The 26,020-nt window shown below is 42.8% G+C and overlaps 1 protein-coding gene across 2 annotated transcripts in view; it reads left to right on the top strand.

Moving 5' to 3' along the window:
• The window catches only part of opcml (opioid binding protein/cell adhesion molecule-like), a 274,929-nt gene that overhangs the window by 92,336 nt on the left and 156,573 nt on the right, over window positions 1-26,020 (top strand). The window contains exon 2 of one of the 2 annotated variants that reach the window (XM_047607060.1): window positions 21,009-21,084. In XM_047607060.1, coding sequence (XP_047463016.1) covers window positions 21,009-21,084 — 76 coding nt within the window. Of the gene's footprint in view, window positions 1-20,357; window positions 21,085-26,020 lie in introns of those variants that run through there. The other variant, XM_047607059.1, reaches the window with a different exon arrangement.

Here is a 26,020-nt window from a genome sequence, read left to right on the forward strand (position 1 = left end):
TGGTTATGTCAGGGATGTAAATTAAGGGATGAGGCGGCAGGGGAAAAATCTCAAAGAGTCTACTCCAAGGGCTTTGGTTACTAATTTACTGCAAGTTACCAGGCACTGCGTGGCGATGGAAGAGGGGAAAAATACGCTATTTCTTTACGTCCATAATTATTAGATGACAAAAAAGGCTTCAAATCAAAGTTGACTGCAGTACGTAAATTCGGTAGAGGGTCTTCTGGGTGAGGCCGACTATAACGGTGAGGGATTGTGGCTCCGCGGGTCCCTCCTGCTGTAACATTAGTCATCATTGCCAGTTCAGTCATTTCAGGGTTAGGCCGGATATTCATCATGAGTTGACTTGCGGGTTGAATGGAGGAGGATTGGGATATTTATGGACAAAGGAAGCAAATGTTCCAGCTGCCACTGTTTGGAAGCATCAGCCATGAGTTAGATCATTGGTGACCTTTCTTATTTATAACTGGTAGCTCCTTGCTCCCGTGTCAAAAGACATACTGTGAAGGACTCCGTGTCTCTCAGCTGACGGAGGAATATGATTTGATGAAATTATATCTGAGGAGCTGTAGCACATACTGTATGTCTCAAGCGAGACGTTCCCCTCTCCCGATCCCCCCCCTCGACCCATCCATCAGCAGAACACGGCCACGGGTTTAATTTTGCTGCCGAGTCCTCGGTAACGATAATGGCACCAGCGTGGCCGCGGGTTAATCTCGCAAACAGAAATACAGCCACGTTGGCTACGTTCGACAAATCTGAAATGAATTCTGCTCGCGATTCTTGGCCCCTTGTATTCTTTAGACGTCTACTTAGGCGCAGCTTTCGCTATTTCATGCTTATAAATAACTACCACTCAAGGATTACGTTCAACTTTGCAATCGCCGTTTGCCGGCTGAGAAACCACACACAGATTGTGTTTTTGAGTTTTCAGAGACGGACTAAATGATGTTGAAAACCAGTAAGTGCGAGTTCGGCGAGAGCAGAATTCAACATGACATGTTTAACAAATACGTATAAAACGCTTAAACTGTTGTGGACGACTTACCTCTGGCATCTGAGACACAGTCACCTTCATGCCACATGAACATTAATGACTCGAACAAGCATATGACTGGTTCATCAAATCACAAAAATATTATATATATATATATACGACAGACCGCTTCGTGGAAATGTCAAAACTATTGCAATCCATATTTCATATACTGTTGTGTGCTGTCTCAACCAAGTTGTGTTTTTGTGTACCCTATACATTTTTGTCCATATATTCAGCAGGAAAGGAAACACAATCTATGCCGCTGTTGCTATGCAACTAGCCAAACAACCGTATCACCTTGGACACTGTTTTACCGACTACTTTTAAACATTTATTCATAAGGCTTCTCCTCTAATTTTTTTTGATTAAACTATTTTCTTTTACTAGATAATAATTTTATTTTAATCTAATCTTATTTTATCTTTCTTGTGTTTTTTTTAATAGTGTTCCTTTTATGTGGAACGAAGCTACTATGACCACGTAATTTCCCTCATGGAAGTCTAAGTCAGAGTTTACAAAGACAAATGATTAACAATTATTGTAACTATTGTGATGCAGAATCTCACCTATATATATATTTCAGAATGTCCTAAAACTTCCAAAACATGAGATATGTTGCCTCGTGAGTCCCGCCCTCTTAAGCCTAACGAGTGAATCCAGTTCATTTCCACTATGTCAGAAGAGGGTGTAGAAGATTGAAATCACCAGCGAGAGCAAATGTAGACACTCTGAAAGGGCACTTATTATCATCAGCAGCCCTTCATTGATTTGGCTCTTAATGAAAATATAAAAGTAAGGGTGTTATTTCCAAAGTACAGTGATCATGGGAGGCGGCAGTCTCTCTGCACGAAGACACTTCTTTTCTCACTTTTGTTTTCAGTTAATTGCAAAGGGTGCTGAAGATTGTCATCCCTGCCGTCTCGCTCAAGTTTCACCTTTTAAATTAAGTGGGACGCCGGCGAATGCACCTCCAACCTAGCTTCGCCAAGATATTCTTTAAAAGAAGTTTGTTCGCCTGTTTCACGGCGCATATGTCTTCTATCCCCCAGATAATTACGACATGACAGACAAGGAATGTATGCGAACATCTGTAAGTGTGAGCCTCCTATCAGAGACTTTTAGGGGTGTGATTGTGTGAGATTCGCACCTTTGTACAAAGAACTCTCTTCCCTGTTTCATAGTAACCCCGAATTTTTAAACAAAACACTATTGAAATTTCTAATTATAATGGTCAGCCACAGGTGGCATAATGACAATACTTGAAGGCTTTGAAATTCCTTAGGTAACAGTGCCGTCATTCATCAAGTTGTCTGCAGAGAGATAGCCAAGACTTTCAAAGAGACCTCCGTGAGTTCACACAGTCTTTCAGTCTCTTCATCCAAACTGCCTCAATATTTTATTGACAGTCCTGTAACAGAATAGTTTGTATGGTCATTTCCCAGAGAAGCGAGCGATGTAAGTCAATGGATTCTAATCTGGGTTGGCACACAACTCATCCTGGGAACCATGTAACAAAGCTACAATCATCTAATCATCTTAAAGGCAGAAAGCAAATTAGAATCATATAATCTATTCTATATATTCTATATATAATCTAGTATACCTTATCGGAATATGACCAACAAGTCACATACTTATTGGTTATTTAAGTTAAGATACAATTTGAAAAATGTATTAATCACACAGATGATTAGAACATAGTTGTGAAATATTTTTTACACAGTTATAAATCTCAAATAACTTATCTTTGCCTGAATTTTAAATCAAGCTCTGCAAGGCCGGTCAAAACATTGTCTTATCCAATTAAATATCTTGACCGCTCTTGATGGGTTTGCACAGACTTGGTAAATTTGTTGATTTGTGTTATAACTCACGGTTTCCAGGCTGGAGACATTCATTTTACCCTCAGGGTTAATTTATAATAAGAACTGTTACCCTTTAGCTTTTTATGGCATCATTCTTCTTAGACTCGTGGCTCACATTTTAGCAAAACCAATGCCAGTCTCTGTGTTTTTTCCTAAAAAGTCATTCTTTTATGTTAACATGCTATAGCGACCCTGGTCAACTTTGCCATGGGACTGTAGGTGTTAGCTTAACCACTAGTTACTGTAATCCACCCTCAGCCTACGTGACAATGCCAAAGTAATTATGTTATGTTGGTGATAATGCCAGAGAAGGTGTCCATTAGCAGGAGGATGTGGAGTCCAGAACGTGCTGCAGAGGTGTCCTGATTATGGGCATCTTGAAGGGTTCGGGTACACTAATGCTATAGTCATTTGACAAATGGGAAAAATGTGTGCGATTTTAGTTTCGCAAAAATAATTGAAAGTGTTTTGCCATATTACTGGTGCGCATGCAGGTTTGACAAACGTCAGGGACAATATTTGCCATCTCATATGGCTGTAAAGCTTAAAGTTAGACATTATTTAACAAAGGTAGTTTTTTTTTGTTGTTGTTGTTTTTTTTTTTTTTTGGCTTTAGAACAAGTTATCTCTCCAGTCACGTCAATTTCCTTAAAGCGATCATCACATATGCTTTGTACTGGACAATCCTGACACTGATTTAAGTGATACAAACCACTGATAAGTTCAGATGGGAAAGTAGCGTCCTTTTTACCCTGTGATGCTCAGGGCATAGAGTATTAGTATGAAGTGTTAGATCTTAACTTGTTGCAATAAATAGTAAATGGAGGCTTTGACTGTGTCTCTGTTTCCATGGTTACCCACTAGACACATGTGCAGTTGAACACACAGTTTCAATGGAATTGTAGGTTCCCCTTGTCACAAATTACCTGGAACCCTGCAGTCCATCACAATCGAGTATTCGCCCAGAGCATGTCTCAGTCCAGACCAAGTCTAATGGTTCCAGTAGGAGATTACGAAATTAAATGTAATTTTCTATTTCATGAAACAAACAGTTCGAATGACCCGTTGTTCACAGGGTTTAGGATCCTCGGATGTTATTTTCCTGGTTATGCAAAACTCTGTCAAACAGTAGATGAACAAGTGTGTAAATACTGACTGAAAGCTAATTCAGCAAACTGAAACCAAAGCGAAGACGCCTCGAGAAGAAACTAGCTTACGTGAGCTCCCAAGTATGTGGAACCAATCTCTCGATGGCGTAGGAGTAGCCGAGAATTAAGAGGCGAGCAGAAGGCAAACGACCAAAGGAATCACACTGTCTAGGAAGGATGAGGAGTTACAAATAGACGAGAACTTCTTTCAGCATAAGGAGCAGGTGTTGGCATTTCAGCGCTAACTGGGTCTTAGGTAGTCAATCTGTAGGCAATTTGGTGATTTTTAACAAGACCAAAGTAAATATGTGGTCCGCAGTTGCAGCAATTTTAATGAATCTCAACGCAGATGGCTGACATGCAGCCGTCCACTGCAATTACCTTCATTAAACGAATGAAATGAAAGGACGTGCAAATGAGACCAAGCTGCTGTAAGTAAGCTCGTACGACTCCTCCAGCATTGCACCGGACTCCCCCGTTGTATTCGGTTGTTTATGTAGAATTTGGAGCAAGTTGCAGTGGAATTTAAAATGAAACATGTTTTGGATTTATTGCGAAATGGTTTTATATTTGTATAGCGCTTCTCAAGCGCGCACGCATTTAGCCTCTTAAGAGCACATGTGTTAAGAGTTGCCCCAAACAGGCCGCTTTGCACTTTTCCATTTAAATAGGATCCCTGGGATTTGTTAATTGGCCTAACAGCAACAACAAATAACTGTAAAAACTACATGTACAAATAAAAAATAAAATGTAGGGACAACAACATTAGAGACAGATTAGCACTTCTGGTCATTACTAATTTATGCAGGCTTGTTGGAGGGTTAAGAGTTCACTTATAAGCTGTTTGTTTTGTTACACAAGATAAGTAATAGCATAAGTACCTAATTAAATTAGTTGAATTGTTAGCTGTGCTTAAAGATGCTATATAACTTTATTATTCAAATCAGATTTTTAAAACGCATGTTGTTAGTCTTGTATTGTTCCCTGGTCTGAATACTTGATCGACCCACGGGCCAATAGAATATGGAGATCAAGACGGCGTAGAGACACCACCGGTTTGTGTGTTTTCCGTGCACACAGAGCAGATGAGAGGAGGTGACGGGGATCAGGGCCACAGCGTTTCACCATCGAGTTTGTCCGATGTGATGGAAACAATAAGGGGTTTTCTGATGAGCCTGCTGCGCCGGAATCCCCATCGTATTATTACAGGTGTGAGCGAATCCGTGGCGACACACTTTTAAACACCACGTTTTATCCGTCTTAATAGCCCTCCCCAGGGCTTTTGCTCTCGGCACAGAGAACAGCGTGGTTTATATTTGCCTTCTTTTTGATAAAGATATTAAAACCCGCCCCTCCCAGTCTTTTCACTCATCTTTGTTACAGTCAGCCGGCGATGGACGACTTCCCACTACATTCTTAGCTCCGTAATGCCATTCGGTGCCAACGAGTCGGCCCTGAAAAGAGACTCCCGAAGAATCTGGGCTTTTATAAGCAATTTTCACACCACTGAATACATGTGTTGATTCCATGTTTGATTCTAAGGGAGGGTTCACACTAGTTCAATGCTGCCACATCAACTGGGGCAAAAGTATTTCACGGCCAATTAATTTTTAAAATAGTCCCCCCTTTTGATAGAATTAATTTGACACGAAGGCTTCATATTGAACTCTTTATGCATTTGAAGACGTAAAGGAAGATATCTTGATCTCGGGAAGGACCTGCTCTGCCCCGTGAGAAAATGGGACAGGGAGATAATGAATATTGAATGAGCATATCTACTTCAAGGAGTCATCCCCACTGACCAAATCCCGACGGCACACAAATCATCTGTGTGGTTATGCCGAGTTAATTAAGATCTAGTGTGTGGAATTAATCGAGTCATGCCATTGCGAGTCTTCAGTCACTGGACCTACACTTTCCTATCTGTGAGCGTATTTACTATTATGGGAGGAAGAATTGAGATGATATTAAAAATCACAATAATGCAAACTTTAATTACCATTTTAAGTTACAGTATACATTTTAGTCAGAAACTAAAAGGACAATTCTTTAGTCCTCTTCAACTCAAAACAAACCAGTAGGGATACCAAGCGGAGATAGAAAAGACTGTCATGTAGCGAGTTGCTGTTTGTGTGAGTGGAATATCGTTTGGGCTTTTATCTGGGGAAATACTGTACCCTCTCTGGCTTCTTGGACTTCCACAGATAAGAAAAATGAGTGAGATTACACCTCGTTTTTCTTCTCAATGCCAACATTTTCCTTTCCATTGCCAGTTGTAATTGTGCCCTCCAGACTTTCATGCAGTGAGTGCAGAAATTGCTTGGCCGATGACAACAACCCTTGCTGAATCAAAATTCCCCAATGAGCCATTTGCCAGTGCTGTTGCGACACGCAGAAGAAAGCAGTCACCTTTTACCGAGTTAAGTAAATTCAATTATGTAATTGGTGAGATGCAGCAATGTCACATCACTTCTTACAGGAAATTTTTATGTGATAAATTATGATTTTTCCAACTCTGAAAACGCAATTATTCATGTGGGGGGAAACAAATATTGCAGTCCTTGGGGGGGGACTATGGACCGAAAAATGCAAAGAGCAAGATCACAACAGCTGAATCCTACCAGGATGTCTGTAGGATGCACGCTGTTGTCTCGGTAATAGCACAGCTGCGTGGATGTGTGTGACTAAAGTCATATCTACATAGGAGGCGTAGTGTGAGCAGAACATTAGCAGACCTGCAGCAGCAGCAGCAGCAGCAGCTGTGGAGCGCCATCTGTGTCTATGCAGGGGAGGTGCTCAAGAACACTTTTGAGCTGTAGGTCACCTGAGTTTTAAAAGAACTCAGCCCAACTCTGCCTCACAGTAGATACATGGAAAGAAAAAAGAAAATGGAACTAAATATTTAACGGAATCGCAGCCAAAAATACTAAAAACATTCACTGGCTTTGTCAACCGGAAGTTTAGAACCAATGGACGTCACCAAAAAATTGCAACACAATTTGTAAACCTTGTCTCCTGTGGATGTTAAACCTCCTGAAATTAAAGCTGGGATATGCATATCAAATAATTGTAACATAGTAGTCTTCTTAAACAGCACCAATAAGCAAAAGGTGTCCATAATGTATGGACAAAACTATATAGGGTACACTGTAAACCTCCTCAAAAACACAACTTGGTTGGGACAGTGCATAAGTTTAACAGTATATGAAATATAAATCCTAATAGTTTTGACTTTTGCACAAAGTGCACAACCCAGGAACAGGGAAGGGTTGAAAGAAATGGTAGCCACTAATGACAGTTTAGTTTATGAAGAAAAACCAGACGATAACTGGGAAGGTGATGGATCAAGTTTTGGTGACAATGAGATCAATACACTGTTACAAATAATCTAAAACGTGTTGAATAAAGGCAACTGAATTGTTATCCACTACGTAGATGGTGTATCGGAGAAACTGAGAAAAATTTTCAGAAAACGGCGCATTCCAGTTTATTTCAAATACACAGAGCAGACTGTGGAAGCTCCCATTGACAATAGTAGCCTAGACACAGTCCCCCCTCTTTAAGTACTCAGTCATTATGGAAAGTAGTAGCACCAGTTTCTGCTCAAGTAAGATTCTGAAGGGTTTACCCACAGATTTTGCCTATCTACACCTCAACTTCCCACTAGTCTCTCAGAGCTGAAGAAGCTACTCGGATGAGTGGCGAAACATCTTCAAGAAATTCTACAAGTCCAGTTACTTTTATTCAATGCCTTTTGGATTACCATGACCTGGATGACTGAGAACCTTCACAGACACTGTTAAGAATATAAATGTAGTTGCTATCTCTATCCCTACCCATACATTTCACACTTTTTTGTGGTGGAAAGTTGGTTTGTGATCAGCCTGTTGGAAGCTGGTTATGCGCCTGCGAAGATCTGTTGAGCAGACCAAATCATGATGGACAGTCATTCACGTCACCTGTGCGTCAAGGACTTAAATTTATTCACAACATAGTGGCACTGTTTGGTTGAAGGAGTATCCAATTGCATGCAGAGGTATTTTTTTTTCTCCGTATCTGTTTAAACAAGCTCATGAAATCCCAATGGCTTATAACCAGGGCCATAATCTGACCATTAAATCTGACTATGCAGACTAATGATATGTCTGCAAAATGTGTCATGTCTTGCCCACCTCTTTCTCAAACACCATTAAAGAAGACTTGCAGTGCACAGTTTATGTTTTTGTCAAACTGAATCTCTGATCTGTGACCTCTGGCACCAGTACCAGCTGCTGCTGCTGCTGCTGGAGCTGTAGCAGTTGTCTGCTTCAAATAAACCACACAGACTATCAGTTTCATGCAGCGCTGGCTTCGACTATAAAGAAATCATTGATTTCTGGGAACATATTCCTCCCGTGTAAAATGAGGCCAGTATATGACAGATTTTCTTAAATTACAGATTCAGCACTGAATTACTGTCTCCTCTGCATGGAGAAGCCTTGGCTCACCGTGCTGACAAGCCAGAGTTTGTGTGCACAAATACAATTATTCTCCATGATAAGAAGCTACCAGAAGCCAAATGGACTGCACGGTGCATTGGGACAGATATAACCGACAATAAAATCTCTACTTTCCCCCTCAGAATTTCTGACTTCTCAAGTCTCATAAAGTACATCAAATTGTAATATTTATCGACTTGGGAAATGTTGTTTGAAATGCACAAAGTTTGGAAAATCCAGTCTACAAGATGCTTTTCAGTCGTGCACAACTGGTTCATCACTCATACAGCCATCATCGCCACAGGTATATTTAGACAGGATAGCCATGATGTACAAAAGTATTAAAATCAATTAAACAGGCACAGTTTGAATCACAGAAATTCACAGAAAGGAACAGAAAATATCCAGTAGTGGCTGCTGAAACATCATCAAATTACTATATATGAACAGATGAATAACACAACACCTACTGTTAGTATCTTGGCAATATCCTCAAGCAATAACTCAACTATATTTTCAACAGCTGAGGCCAACTAGCAAAATAAGCATCTACTATAAATTAGATACTGACTTGTTTGTAAATGTTGGACTTTTCTGTGGGTTTGCATTATATTAAAAAAAAATGAAAAAATGAAGTGATTTTCACTTCCTTCTGGTAATATATTGTATCTTGGCTAAATAAATATCCTTAGGGACATACACTTCCTATATATGATTTTATATGCACTAGCTATTTAGAAAATAAACTCACTAAAATAAGTAATGGGTTAGGGTAACCCTAACCCTAACCCTAAGTTTGAATGAAAAACATGGTAGAAATTTGATATTTGTGTCTTTCTTTGTGCTTTTTCTAAACACGCATAATGACGCTAGACTGTATTTTAGAAGATAAATCAATAGCAACATTGAGCAGCCTGGTACTCTATTTTGGCCACTTTTGTCTGTCCTTCTGCATATATTTGCAGCCAACACATAATCACCTAGACTATTTTTTTCTCTTTCTAAAGGTTTTTCCTTTTTGGCATCTTGCCCTTATTAGATGTTGACAGGAAAATCTTGTGATGAAAGTATCTGGAATGTGTTGTGACCACAATACATGTCAGGCACACTGTTCCTGTGGCAAAACTCTCATTTTCTGCTTTACAAACAAGGGCAGCCATTAACATACTGGATATACAGAGGACTACTGTGGTTTAGCTGCTTGTGGATCCAAGAGCATCCAATGACTTTCTCCACAACATCATTATAATACGTCTGTATGCCTGAAAATCCAGACTTTTAGTTAAGTTTATAACTAAATAATCCAATTTATAGAGGGACATACAGTGGTGTGAAAAAGTTAACACAAGTAAACACAAAATGCAATTTTTAAATGAAGGGTTTTATTAAGGGAAAACAACACCCAAACCTACATAGCCCTGTGTGGAAAAAGTGATTGCCCCCTAAACCTATTAACTGGTTGGGGCACCCTTAGCAGCAGGAACTGCAATCAACCATTTGCGATAACTTACAATGAGTTTTTTACGGTGCTGCAGAAGAATTTTGACCCAAAATTATTGTAATTCAGCCACATTGGAGGGTTTCGAGCATGAACCATCTTTTTAGTTGCCACAGCATCTCAATAGGATTCAGGTCTGGACTTGGACTAGACTGCTCCAAAGTCTTCATTTTGGTTTTCTTCAGCCATTCAGGGGTGGACCTGCTGGTGTGTTTTGGATCATTGTGACCTCAAGCTGAAGTGAACTTGGGTTCTGCAGCAGGACAAACAGGTGGCTGGACATTCTCCTTCAGGATTTTTTGGCTCACAGCAGAATTCATGGTTCCATTTATCACAGCAAGTCTTCCAGGTCCTGAAGCAGCAAAACAGTCCCAGACACTCATCACACTACCACTACCAGATTTTACTGTTGCTATGGTGTTCTTTTTCTGAAATGTGGTGTTATTATTACGCTATATGTAATGAGGGATACATATCCAAAAGTTTTGGTGATCATCAAGATGTGTTCTGGCAAATCTGAACCCTGCCATGCAGGCCATTTTTACTCTCTCTCTTATGGTACTGTATACGTTGTCAGCATATTTGCTGCTGTTTGGCAACAAAGGTGGGACTGAAAGTAATTAATCATTGATAAGATTTTCTGACTGACTCCTGCTGATGTCCAAACTGGATGATTAACTGGCTGAAATCATGTGCCTCTAAGCATCCTCTCGTCGTAGATATTTTTCCCAACTTTGCCATCCATGTTATGCCAAATAAGATCTGAGTGGTTGATGTATTCCATCCCAAGGTATTAGTTCCATTTGACTAATATTTGGATGGAAATTGCTCAGTCAGATGCGTTCACCTTGAAGTGAGGGGATCCGTCTTTGGGATGACAGTGTCTGCCTAAATAAGCATTACCAAGCCCCCCCCCTCCCCTCTCCCACCCACCCACTTCAGATTGGGCACTCTTGTTGTCAGCACCTAAATTGTTTATAACCTTAGGTTTAAAGACGGCGGCATTTGCATACATACAAATGAACAATTTAATGTTGATGAAACTGACGTTGGCTTCGAACCGAGAGGCATGTTGACTTTGTCCTAGATAACCGCAAACTCTGGTAACTATTTATCAACACTGTCTTTCTCTGGGGACTCTTTTTTTAATAATGAAACTTTTAGTCTGTCAAGGAAAGAGGCGGTAATTGTTTACTCATGAAGCAGCTGTGAAAATGTCTTTGTTATAAACTAAATACTGTCGGATAATTTTGCTCCACATTAGTCTTATCTCTTTGCTCTAACATGCTCCAAAAAATTATTAGGTTTCCCCCCGGGTTACTGTTGAAATACTATCTCTGACAGTTATCCAAACCTTTTACGTGGCACAGATTCTAGATTTGATTTCAGCAGTACTGAGGTGTGCTACATAAGCCTTCTTTTAGTGGCACTGAAACAAACACTGAGAAATCCTGGTCCTGGTATTCACGTAGAGCTTATTTAGACACGTACCACCCACCTAAATATTGTTGCTGACCAGGTACCCCCCCCCAACAAACTCCAAACTGCCCATACCCCAAATTCATCCATAGGACCCAAAGGCTCCCTTACTAATGTCCTTGTGATACTATTGGACACCCTCAGAAGGCCTGTGTCCACATCCTGATGCACCTGAGCTTTGTTGGAGGCAAGAACTAAACAATAGTAGGATCATAGTTTTCCTCTGTGTTTCTCTTTATATTTTACAAATTTTAAACCTCATCTCTTTTGTACTGAAAGAGTAAATATGCTCGTATGGTCTCATCAAAGCCAGAGGCCTTAATGCAGGAGGATTTGGATTTGGGGAACCCCTGTGTTTGTAGAAAAAGCAAAGTTAACTACCAACTGAATGAAAAAGAAAACTTGAACACACTGTTAAGATCCCTTCAAACATGCTCCATACGAATGCCATGGCTTTTAGCACACACATCTGCTTCGGAAAGACACACAAGGTCATTGGGAGAGCCCCTGATATACCTATCAGCATATCTGCTGAACACATACAGGCTGGGAACACAGAGGATATTTCACCTATTGATACCATGGGATGCCTGGGTATTCCGATCATTTAAAGGTAGCAGCTTCTTTAATAATTCATGCCCCCATGCTTTCATTGACAGACTTCGCTACACATTGTGCAACATTAGCAAGGAGACAGTTGCGGAGGGCTGGGATCAGATCAGATGGGAAGAAGTCCAGGACGACTTGAGAGCAGAGAAATATAAACCTTCCATTTTAGGGCTTGGCTACAGACATAAACACCGATTTGTTCCACATGCTGTGACTGCAGTGAAGGCATCTGATATAAGCTGTCTGATAAGTCAAGACTGGGGCAGATGTAGTTATCTGAGATCAAAGTTGGAGTCATGTACAGCTCCTCATGCCAGGAGCACTTAAGCTCCTACACAGTTTAAAGCAAACCTGGATTAACTTTCTATTTGATTAAAAGAAGAAAGAAACAACAGAATCAATCAGTCTGTTCTCAAAGAGAAAACACAGGCAAGCCTCCATTTCAGCCAATTACGTAAGAAAGCGATTTAATTGGCCTAGAGGACCCAGACCAGCTTTTGCATACAAAAATGTTGTGGGTGGGGGAGGTGCCAGCTGGCTGCCAGCCTACGAGACAGTCAGAAATCCCAGAGATTCCACATTAAAACCACTGACAGGAGAAGTAAATACCGCCGACCATCTTATGACAATACAATGTTCTGCTGCCAAACTTTTGGACCTGTTCCCTAGACATGTACCAGCCACCTAGACCAGACCAGACCATCCAGCCAGATGCCACTACTGACACAGGCGCACACACACAAACGGATCAAACTCGCCCAACATGAAGAACAGCACAAGGTGTTGATCAGTTTGAGGTCTAGGGAATTTGGAGGCTAGGTCAGGCATCTGTGGGATGCACTGGAACAAAGCTGCTCCACAGAGGCCCCCACAAAAGAAAAAAAAAAAAGGAAAAAATGACATGGGCCATTATTCTAAGAGGGTGTTGATATTGTTATGTCTGATCGGTGTGTGTATATACAGTACAGTCAGCAGAAGCTGGGGGAGGATTTTCTCATTCATGCATACCACAGTCTATGGTTCTGTTCACCCTGTGGCTGATTTGCAGTTGTTTTGAGAACAGTGACATAGTCTTCTCAGGCGCCTCGTCGATGTATAAATTATGGAAGGAAGCATTTTCAGTAAGATCCTTCCTTAAATATTGTGTATTGTGTCTTGCATACACACAATTAGGAAGAATATGCAAATATTCTTGACTATTATTTGTGCTAATGAGTGAGGAGCTGTAAAGAACCAGACTTTTAGTGAATGTTATTTGAGTTAATGTAATCACCGACAGAGCCCTTCCCAAGCCCACCTGTTCACCTGGGTGTTGTCCTGAATGGCTGTCTTTCTCTCTGTGTCCATCCTGAGTTTCTGGCGGCCTGCGGTTCAGGGTTATAGCTTGATCCATATGTAATTTAGGCAACCACCTCTGCAACATCCTAAATAATGAGTGGGTGTTGCTAATGGATGATTGGTACACATGTAGGCATGTGGAATTTGCATTAGGATGCACTTGAAAAAATGTTAAAACTATCCTTCAATCACTTGTCAATTGCCCTTATTCTATTATGCATATACATACGCAATAATGACCCAGAAAAAGGAAACTGTGACGAGCCAAGTGACATTTTCATTTGTTGTTGACCTGCTAACTTTTCAGCAGGTTGGATTGTACTGATACTAGTCTAAAAGCGAGAGAAAATGTTTAAGTGAAGTGTAACATTTACTGAATAAGTAAAGGGAAATGAATATTTTGTCAGTTGGACCCCAATGAGCAAGCAACATCATAGAGATCCAGATGAAGGCAGCAGATAGGGACAGGACCAGAGCCTAGATGCTGGTGATGGTGGAACTGAGTCTTGAGTTGAGACCCCATGGACAACTGGGATGAGATGGGGAGGAATGGGAAGGAAGGCTGGACGTCAGAGGGTCTGAAAGGCAGAATTGCAGCGAATTTAAAGGACTTTTCGGGGACTGGGCACAACTCTGAACAAAAGTAGTGATGTTTACAAGGAATTAAGTTATTCTGTTTGCCTACGATCTGACTGTGTGGGAAAGCAGACATGATGAAATGGAGCAGAGAAAAATAACCCAAACGGACTGCGAAGGGATAGACAGATGTTTAATATGTGATAGCACCCACACCGAAAGAAGAGATGTGGATGTTTCTTATGTTGACTGACCTACACAATATTAGGCAGGTCATGATGTTAGGCCTGATCAGTGTATGTCTCCCTTGTGCTACCAAAACAGTTATGACTCATCAGAGAATGGACATGGACCTTCTGTCCTGTGGTGTTGTTCCAGTGCATCCCACAAATACTTGACCTGGCCTCCAATTTCACTAGATCCCAAACTGATCAACACCTGGTGCTGTTCTTCATGTTTCTTGAGTTGTTCCTAAACCATTTCCGTGTGTGTGTGTTTGTGTCAAACTGCATCCTGCTGGGGATGGCGCCATTGCTATGAGGTGGGGTTGCCCAGTGTGATCTACGTGGGTGGTACATATCTAAGTGGCATTAAGTGCGTCACCGCCTTTGTCGCTGCGCTGTACCATGCCACAACAGGCACATCTTCGAGCAGAACATCTACCGCTGCGGCTGGATGAGATCACGCGAGGATTCAAGCAAAACAATTATTTGCCTGTGTGAACACTGCATGACCATAGATGATCTCTCTGTAGGACCCTGATTGCGTGGCAAGTGTGAAGGGCAATAAAACAATAGAATGGTTTATGAAATTTTGATGGAGAAAGAATGAATTTCCTTTAGAGGCCATTTAGTTCTAGTTTAAGATTTAAAGTGAATTTTGCTTTTATTTTTTGAAAGCAGAGTTGAACCGAGTTGAAGCCAATACGTAGTGTTGATGTTCCAAAGTAAAAGACTGCACGTAGTATTTTATTTTGAAAATCACCCGGATCCACTGTTTTCCAATGGACTCCCTGCATGAATGATTCGATCTACTCTTATTGGCGCGGTTTCCAAGCATCAAGCGAAACAATAGAGCTGCGTATTTTTAGCCGCGAGGCACCAGGTCCAGCGCTGGAGCGCACCTGGTGGAAACACTCACATTGACTTGAATTTCCAGTGGAAACACTAATGCCAGGTCCGTAAGTTTCCCAGCAGAACATTTGCATTGTTACAAGATGGTTACAATGTTACTTCTCCTGTCAGTGGATTTAATGTTGTGGCTGATCAGTATTTGAAGACAAAACCCTTAGTATTGAACATTTGTACAGAGTTGTTCACATAATCAGAGACCTTAGGAAACAATCTATCGAGATATGACACAAAGGAGGGTTGATCCTGTTGGCATGGACGCAGTAAATCACATAAAAATGTCTTTCAAACAAGCTAATGCTAATAATAATTTGTGAATCATTCAAACAATGAAAGGTAGACCCCCCCATAGTAAAATACTCTCCCACTTGGACAGGACTTGCAGAGACTGTTTAGAATTGCGGCTGGGCAGCCTGAAGAACGTTGCCCTTTCGTGAGTAAGTTGTATAACATTTGTGTGAGAGGAGAATCTGAGCTTCTGCAGATGACTGAACCCATTGAGTGAGCGCTCTTTATTCAGTCTGTCCATGGTTTTGCTTGGGTATTAGTTTGCTTTGGTCAGAAGCCTGTCCATTGTCTGCTAACTCCGCTCATCCTTGCATGATATGAATAAAGATTAGCATGGATTGTCTGAGTAAACCACCCAGGGTCCGGTGTTAATGCGCTGCGGCAGGAAATTATGTGAATGTCACTGCATGTAAAACAAATGAGAAGCGCGAGACGTGAACTTTATACTGCAGCGAGCAGTCAAAAATATTTAAGCACAATTTATTTGCCCGTTTAAGCATGTTGAAATCGATACGTCCACCTCCCGTTTCGCCGCGCGCGTCTGCCGCTTTCTTTTGCTTCGCCTCTATCTGTGTTTACCCGAAACATCAAGAATGATGCATGAGAGCCGCGCCGCAAAACAATGCCATTCTAATTTGTCATTTCTGCATGCTTGGCACCCTCGCTTGCTGTGAAGCCTTGGCAAGGTCAACGCATTCACCTGACCTGCTGTAAGGCTGAACAGTGAGGGTCAAAAATATAATGCACATGACACAGATTGAAATGGATTGCGGCCTTATTTTATCCTCTAAACACCACTGCGTGGAGCTGATAGCTGAAGCGACTTCACATACCTGCTAATCTTCATTACTTCAGTTGACAGTGTTCTTATTATACCCACTGCACGCTCGTTGCATTGGCGGCGGACGCCAGCCAGGTTTCAAGGCAACGCCGCGTGGCCAAATGCGGCCCTAATTGACTGGGGAGGGGGGGAGGGAGGGAGGGAGGGAGGGAGGGAAGGGGGGGTTGTGTCTGTGAGGAAGCACCTCAGCCCACTCCCCTCCCTGTACCCTTGACTCTAATTAAGACCACATATCTTAGATTTTGCTGAGGTCAGGGAGGGGTTTTAATTTAAAAACCATTAAGACGTGCACACAGTCAGGACTCGTGTTGCATCCCAGGCAGATATCATTTTAATTAAGTCTTATCTTTTCCCTATTTCTCTGGCAAAAGACATCATCATAATTCCTCAATAACAAGCTTCCAATAAACTCAACAACAGTTTGCTTAATGTGACGCTCCCCTCATATGTTATAACAAATACTGAATTGTGTATGTCAGGCCTCTGCCCAACTAGTCATGGGTGTTGGGCCGAAGACCTTCCAGAATACAAAGCAGGGGAGTTGTGCCATTTCCTTGAAATGGTTAAAAACAGAATAAATGAGACGTACAGGACAGTGGGGATGAAATATTTTGTGGTTAACGAAACCCCACGGCTCACTCCTGTCGTGCCAAGGTTAAAGTGCTCAGCTGTTGCCACCGCACAATTGGTTAACAGCCTAGTTAAAATTCCTTTCTCTAAAATCTAAAATTGTCTGTTTGGTAACGTATCGCAGCGTGCACTTAGTGGGTGCGCTGCCAGGAGGGGTGCTTTTATTGCGAAGTCAATTGTATGTGTGACAAGACTGATGAACAAACACCCGAGTGCCGACTTGAGCCTGTAAATATAAGCCCATCAGTGCTTTCACACTTGCTCAAACATTTGATGCCAGACAAGAACAGTGCCATGTGTTACTTGTATCTCCCCCCAGCGATGGCATCCAGCGCTGCCAGCGCTTTATCATTTGACACTTCCCATTCAGGATCTTAACAACGGAGCCCAAATTGATGTTAAGGTAAAGACGTTATCTTGTTCAATCTCCTCATGAGCCTCAAAAGCTGTCATAGCGATTCCGAGAGCCGCTGTTAGATGCGCAGCAAAGTGCCACTCTCATCCCTGGCGGCCAGCGAACCCCTCCGTGCATACAGATAGGGGGACTGGGAAGAAACGGAGCAGGAGCGCATTAGTAAACAAAACGAATGTGGCTCAGTGAAGTTCAGACTCTCATTAACTTGAACACTTTCCCTAAAAGTTACCTCTCTTCCCGCTCCTTTTTTTTTTATTTTAAAACGGCTGCTGAACTCCGGTCAATACTGAAGCCACGAAACGCAGCTTTACTTTATTGCCATTAGTCTTAAACATCAATAAGTCATAACATTATGACCACCATCCTAATATTGTGTTGGGCTCCCTTGTGCTTCCAAAACGGTTGTGATTCATCAGAGGTATGGACCTTCGTGGGCCTTCTGAGGGTGTCCTGTGGCGTCCAAATAAGTCCAAAAGTTTCCCAGCAGAACATTGTATTGTCACAAGATGATTAATGTTATTTTCTGTAATTTGGTTGTCAGTGGTCATAATGTTGTGCCTGATCGGTGTATATTAAAATATAAAGCAAAGGTCTTCAACAGTAGGTGCGCAACCCCTAGGTCCACAAAGGTACTGCCGAGGGGTCGCAAAATCTTTGGTTGATTAGACAGTTTTTATACTTTTTTTTTTAAAATTTCCCCCCACAAATGTCTTGAAAAACACACATTAAGATGAATTGAGTAAATTAACAGCTTAATATTGAGAGCAAAATGCTAATAATCATGGATAAACAGCTCAAAGCCAAGTTTAATATAGAACACATATACAGTAGTAGGTCTCTACTTAATCTCTCCAGCAGTTTGAAGGTCCTTCACCTGAAAAACGTTGAAGACCCCTGGTACAGAGTATGTAACAAGAATGAATCAGAGATGCACCCATTTGCTTCGGTGTCATTTCTAATTTATATATATATATTTCTTACATTTTACAACATAGTTAACATGAGGGCATGACGACATTTTTCATCCGCCTAGTGCATTTGTGAGAACTGACACCTTCACCAAAGCTCCCTGCAGCTTTCACTAGAGGGGGTTTTGCTATAGTCTGCACGCTTGCCAACAATGCAACGTAAAAAAATGGAATTCTCTGATCAGAAGGTTGAGCTTAGTGCAGAGTTTAATTGAAGACGACGGTCGCTTCAGGTGGAGGTCAGTGGTAGATTTCACTACTGCAAAATCACCTCGTTCATTTCGAGCGTCACTGGCCTAAAAATGCCTCTTTGGTAGGAGGCACTTCAAAATAAAATTCTAAATTGTTATTATTTTTTTTATGTTATTGCAGAATTCATCTTGTGACACATTTATTAGAGAGCAAATTTTGATCTACACACCTCCAGGCTGATTCTTTGCTTAATTCACGGTGTAAAATGAACACAACTGGTCATTCATCTCGCGCGGGGTGGTCTTATTAGATTAAGCAAGCTACTAACAGCTACTAATGCTGGAATACATCCTAACCCCTGGCGGTGTAAATGGTGCAAAGATAATTTCAGTAATATGCAACATGTAAACACAGATCTACGTTAATGAAGGATTTGAAACCGCGCGAGCGCTCGCTTGCTTCCTTCGCCTGCTCGTTGCCCCGGCCTTCATTGCACCGCGGATGACGTTACGGGCAACAGGCAGCAGACCTCCGCTCTAAACTCTTTGTGTTTTGTAGATGTGTGTCTCTCTAACAGTCTTGAGGAAGATTTTGCATATTTTTCCCCATAGGCTCAGTGCACCCCACCTTTAGAAAAAGATACACGAAATACGCTTTAAACCATTTGAGAGCAAGGGTGCTGCAAATGCTCACAACACGACCGAAAACAGAAACATGCCGCAAGAACTGTTGCGTTCTGTTGTATTGTGCTGGTGTTTAGTTATTATTTTGCTTATTGGCTGGCATTTCAAATAATCTGACAATATACACATCTCGAGGCTTACAATCTTATAATTCTATTTATATATTACATTACTATATTAATAGTTATTTCTTTAGGGATAAGCAAGTTATACACAAGTGTTTTGGTGAGATGATTACTTTAAGAATCGAACATTATTTGACCAATAAAAACAAACATTTCCAGGTAGATGGTTGGATAACGCTGCATATGAATCTCGCTCCACAGTCCTGGGAGCGATTCAGTTGCCGTTTGTGCTTCTTGCAACGCACCCGTTGTCAAGTGGATGACAATGGGCCTTAATTTTGCTCGCGTTTCGTCTATTCCCTCGGGCTTCCTCATGCTGCGGCCGCGCGGAAGCTTTCTCCATCGCGCACCAGTCGCCAGAAGTGGTCCTTGACCCGCTCCCTGGGAGTCGTGGGAGTCCCGTTTGCACACCTCCATCTTAAATCGCTCAACAAAAACTGCGCTTCGAGTGCGACGGAGCGGCTCTCGCCGAGGAACAAGTGGCACGCGTGACGCCTATTATTAAATGCTCAGTCTTGATTCAGGCTCTGATTTGAATTGTTGTGAACTGAATTAAATCATTGTGAAATTGAACAAGTCCTCTTTTTTTCTTTTTTTTTTTTGTAGCCTCTGGGCCACTGGGTGCCCCCACTCAGAGTCGGCGAGCTACAAGTGATTCCAATTAGCACCGTAGTGAATACTGGCCCCCCTCCTCCATATGTAGTGCACATGCTTACACTCCTGCAAACTAAATCAGCATCTGTGATCCTTTCACACGCATGGGTTCTCCCTGTGATGAAGTCACATTCAGCACCGTAACAAATAATGTGTTAGGCCATTGTCATGTTGATAAATAGGAGTGTCCCCTATAAGCGCCCCTCAAGGACCCATTTACTACAACACACATGAATATGAGAACCCTGCAGGCGGCGGACCATATGGTCCACATGGTACATGCAAGCGATGCTACCTGGCAATTAACTGAGAGGTGGTGGCGGTGGTGGTGGGGGGATGGAGGGAGGGAGGTAGTGATAGAGAGAAGAGGAAGGGAGGGAGGGGGGAGACGGAGAGAGAGAGAGAGAGAGATTTCAGGAGCTTGGGTCTTCTTAACGGGGGGGAAACGCACTGAAGCGAATTCAGCATTTTGCTTTGAGTATTCACAGCTTTACACAGTCTCACCCAGCCGACAAGCGAGGGAGAGAGGGAAACATTCAAGGAGACTTGGCTGATGCATCTCTGTGAGAGCATCCATTTCACGGCGATTACAGTTTGAAGCGGAGGAGACGGTGCGCATTTCTCCGAGAAACGCGGTGCTTTTTTTTCCCTCCTCTCCTCTCTCCTCCTCCTCCGAAGTCAGTTTCCTAGAGTGGCTGGTGGGAGGAAAAGACACTTTTTTTTATTATTATTGTTATCATCATCATCATTATCATCCTTCCTCCCCTGCGTTTATCGGCACGGACAGCATTTCATAACAAGGCTGTTTACTTGGCGCAAAAAAACCGGGTCAACCGCAGTTCCAGTAGACTACACTGCATCTTTGTTTAGTGGAGAGGAATTTTGCGGTGCGCAGCTTTAAGACGCAAAAAGGAATATCTGACGGCTCAAGTTTTCTTGGAAGTTGCGCAGTGACAGAACAAAAACAAACATGGGAATTGGTGGCTATCTGGCGGTGCCTGGGAAATGCCTTGTCGTCCTCGGACTTAAATTGTTATTCCTTGTACCTGCAGGAGTTCCAGCCAGAACCGGGGATTCTGTTTTAAAGGACAACATCACCGTCAGACAGGGGGACAGCGCCGTCTTAAAGTAAGTCTCTTGTTTCATTCCCGCATCACAAATGGCACCGTCTCTCGTGCAACACGGGGACCGACTCCTGCTTCGCCCCGTGCGCTCGTCCAGGAGTTACTGAAGGTCACCAAAACCTCTCACAAATAGCGTCTTGTAGGTGCAACCGTGCAAGTTGCAGCACGGCGTGCAAAACTCGGCACTTAGCCGGACCGCTCCATGTCCTTGAATGATATTGGTCACGTTGCTTAATGTCGTGTTGAGGATGCACGGAGTCGGGGTGCTCCTAATCAGCGTTGGGAGAGCTCGTGTGCGTATTGATTTGCGCATGTGATACAACTGCAATTATGACTTTTAATTTTCCACGGCTGCTGTTTTCGTTCCACTTCAGCAAATAAATGTTTCGGGAGAAGGGATGCAGAATTGGCCACATCTGGCAGCCTTGCGATCCGTTAACCCTTCACGGAGTTCCCTGTGTTATTTTATAAAAAAATAAAAAATAAAAAAATCTTGTGGGAACTTTCCGTGATTCGTCACACACGCACGCACATTAGACAGAAACATCCAGTGCGCGTCAACTTATTAATTTATCACTAATAAATGCTTGATATGTGTATTTTAATCTGCAGTCCTTTCATAATAATATCTCAGTGTAGTTTCTCTGCCTGTCCTTATCAGTGAGTGTGCAGTGGAATGTTGTTGTGCTCTCTGCCTTCACTGGGATGTTCCCATTTATTCCTGTTTCTTTGTATTAGAATATCTCAGGTGTGGTGCGAGAAATTCAGAATCCCCGTGAAAGGATGTGTGAGATAGGGCCCCGCTCCACCCACCCACACAATCAGATATGTGTACACATGCAGAATCTCACATAGCCTACAGACATACTATAGTCCTTGGTTATATCTACATGATGTCAAAACTATAGTCATAATCAATATGGGAAAAAAATGTCAGAGTCATTCACATAATGTAATGCATGCTCCTGGGGTTTTTAACCTGTGTAGCCATGGTTTCCATAATTTGAAAAACGGCTACACACACACGCATCTGCATGGCGCTACATATTAACAACAGCCTACACTGCTCTGAAAGCAAACATGTGATATTCAGTACCTTAAGCTGTCAGAGAAGGGCAGCAGAGTTCAGTTTGCTCCAAGCTGGCTGATGTGGGAGGTATGTAGGGGAAAAAAAAAAAGAATCATGGCACTGCCTGATGACTGATGACAAAGCCGAGCAGCGCTTGACGTTGTGTTTTGGACAGATGAGGTGGATCATGTGCGATGTAGGAGCCTAAGATGGAGTTCAGCTTAGTCTTCATCTTCTCCTGGCCTGTGCAGCATCATCATCACTCTTAATCCTGTTTTCTTCTCGGCCATTACCAATGTGCCCTGGCCTCCGCTGATTAGTAGAACTTGTTAAGTAGCTTGTTGGTTCCACTGAAACCATCCATTTCTTTCGCCTCCCCCTTGGTTGGCGACAGGCTTAAAGTCACTTCCAGCTTCCTTTGTCACACTGATGTTGAGCTGCAAATGGTTGCCCCTGTAGCAGCCGCCAGGTTTCTCTTGGTAGTGCCTCCTTTTCGTGCCCTTGCCTACTGCGTGTGCCCCACAGTGGAGGAGTCATCAAAGAACTTTTGGAGCTTTCATGACCCTGAGTATAATCTTAAAAAGAGATGTGTATAATATGGACCTGGATAAACTGACAATGCAGCTACCTGGGGTCTCCCCGTGCTGTGCCACAGTGTATCCAATACGCTGCCCTGAGCGGCAAGAGTTGCTGCCTGTCAGTAAGCAAGTCGGTCCTTAATCCGGGGAAAAAAGAAAACAAAAAAAAGCTATCCACATGCATCGCTCCAAGTATCTCCCCAAGTAAAAGGAACTGGATGGTGTTGAAAGCACCAGAGAAATCATTGTCATTCTCCTTCCAAGCTTCTGTGGGTGGGAGTAAGGCCTGTGGAGCTGGTATGTGATAGCATTGTCTGAAGATTTGGCAGCAAACCGCTACATGGCCAAAGCCCCCAAAGGCTGAAGCTGTGAGCCCCAACTGCCTTCCCTGTGAGGAGTCTCATCACCCAAATGGCAGTGATGCCGAGGCTTGGAGGGACTACAGTGGACCTAAGTTCAGACTCACAGAGGACGACCAGAGGCAGGAAGCCTTGGAGTGAGGGGGACGAAGTCTGCTGGGGTGTTTACCTCTGATTGGACGGACATGATGGATCTTTGTTATACTGGTGACTGAGAATAATTTGAAGGTAGGATGATCAAATGTTGGAGTAAAAGTCATCTTGCGAAGAGTAATCCATGCAATTATACCCTGGGGTCACTCAAACTTAACCCAACAGTCTTTTCCGTGTCACATCAGGAGTTGGGAATGCTGCTGTGAGCCAATTGCCAGAGCATTGTCAAGAGATTAAGGCCTTCGGGTCAGGGGAAGTACAACGCTGTGATCCTGGCAATATGTCTGCATTTGAGGGATATCCTGAAGCTGGAGAAAACCTCGGGGGTTATTTGGCTTCTACACAGCCTACGTTATTAAGACAAGTCAAGCGAAGTCAAGGTCAGGCCAAGCAATATCATTCTGACATAATTAAGCCAATGCACAGAATGATTAGCACCACTCAACAGAGCTGTAGCATGTACCATTCCATTAAAAACCGTGGTCGCCAGGAAAAATTAAAAGCAAATGTACGAGGAACGATACACTGATATGTATATTTTACCACGTACTGTATGCATGTGGCTTTAGAGTTGACTTTTAAGGTTCTGGTAATCTAATTTACGGCACCAGAATCCATGATTCTTTGTAAATAATGGATTCTAATTGCCTGAAATGTTGCCAGTGCTTGCCTCAATGTGGCAGGTGTAATAAATATCAGATTGTAATTAGCTGGAAGGTGGGAGGTTGACAAACCTAGCACAAACGCCTGGTGCTGAAGCTATGGTGTGCGTTTCAGTGACTGCTAGAATACAGTGTGTCAGATTGTTAGCAGTTCTGGTACCGTTATCTTTCATTACCACATGGAGTCTTCGCCGGATCTATGGGCAGAGGGTTTGATTGTTATGAATATTGTTTGTTTCATCGAGTACATATAAGTACTTGTGTACGCTGTGTTGTCAAGAGTAAAAAGAAAAGGCACGCTTTAATCCTGTTTACTGGCTTGGAAGTTTGATGGTTCTCTGTATCTAGGACCCACCATGAACAAACAGCAGCATTAGTCATTCTGTTCGCAGGCTAATGCATCTTCCATGGCTCAGGCTGATTTAAAAAAAAAAAAATCTGTAAGAACCTGTCATTTAATTCATGGAAAAAATCAAAATAGTGATATATCAATGAATGTTTCAAATTAATTTAAAATTAGGACACACAATTACACCCGAAACAGTCATCCAGAGCTGTGAATGCATTACAAGATTTGGGTCAGATTTGTTTGCTAAGAATCATGTTTTCAGCGAAGATTATTTTGTTTGCTGTTTTGCACTGATTTATTTATTTGGGTTATTTCTGCAGCTTTTTGCTCTGGATTTGTCTCGGTTTTGAAAAGCCTCGTCTCTAGCGTCTCCGCCGCCTTTGTCTCTGCTAACTCGGCGGTTGACCTGTGCGGACCTGCAGACACATCGGCGACGCTTATTTTCACCTGTAAGTGATGAACCCCGCCGGTGGGCCGAAGCACGCGGGTGATTCTCACTACCTTCTCACCACCTCCGGCCCCGGACCAACCGGAGTCAACAGCGCACAAAACGAGGACAGCGCTCCCTGGCTGGCCTTCCGACCCATCCTAGCTGCGTTTATTGAAATGTGAGTGGGCCATTCAGAGGCGTCGCTTAGTACGGACCTTCAATTTTACATGGGTTGGGGACAATATCTAACCTTTTTTTTTTTTGAGCGTGTTCAGCTTGAACCACTTCAAAAGTATGAAAGGCTTTACCGAGAACTGATGACAGTGTATCGCAGACACGATTGGACCCCGTTTGATGGACCTAATGTGCTCCTTAACCACAGCCTTCACTAAGGCACGCCTTTGATTCCTCCGTATTCGGGCATCCGGGAGAACAACCCCAAACCTAAACGAAAATCTCTTCATTCGCCTCCGGGGTGACAGCCATCCAGCTCGCTTTCTGTGAGGCACAGATCCGAGCCGTGACCGAATGCCGTTAAATCCGGCTCCACGTGTAACCGTTGTCTTTAAGGAGAGCGCTGCTCGGAGCTAATGACGATCTAACTGTCAATGAGGGGTGGTTCAGGGGCAGCGCGTTGTCACTGCTGATCTGCTGCAGACGCGGACACTTCTGAAAACATCCTCAGAGAGCTGCTGCTTTTCCGCTCTTTCACTGACAGGCCCTTTGTAATAAAGCTCCCCGTGGCCGTTCTCCCAGGCGGACAGGTTAGCGGCAGAGATGATGTGAGGTGATGTGGGGCTAAACCTTGGCACAGCCCGAGCTCTAGAGCAGAGCGGAGAAGAGAAGAGCAGCAGCTGATGGCGGGCCTGTCGAAGCGAAGGCGCGGGTTCAGATTTGACACCGGCGTCTTTTAGGCGGTGCGAGTTGAACCGTCTCTTGTTCCTGTAGAACCTTTTGTTTTTGCGAGGAAATGGAAAGTGTTCCGACACTGCTTTTCCCTCCACACGATCATCCAGCTGTCTGCTGACGGATTGGGCTCCGTCCGAGAAGTCAAGACATTCTGGCATCAGCTTCACGTGGATCCTAGACATGTTTTGGGCATTTATTAAAGGTGAAAATGGGGCCCTGAATGGCGTTCGTAGGCTAATCTGAGTAGCTTTTAAGACCACATTTGGTATCTCATGCAACTCTAATATGATTCACATCATTGTTACGTATTCATTGCTCTGAATGTTGTTTACAGCTTTCACATTTCTGCCCAGTGAAGTGGACAGAACGCGTTTCCTGTCCTTCGAGCATCAAGTGGTTTTCTGTGCAAAGAGAAAATATCCTGGAAAATA

Source organism: Mugil cephalus, chromosome 15 (assembly GCF_022458985.1).
Source record: "Mugil cephalus isolate CIBA_MC_2020 chromosome 15, CIBA_Mcephalus_1.1, whole genome shotgun sequence".
Classification (NCBI taxonomy): Eukaryota; Metazoa; Chordata; class Actinopteri; order Mugiliformes; family Mugilidae; genus Mugil; species Mugil cephalus.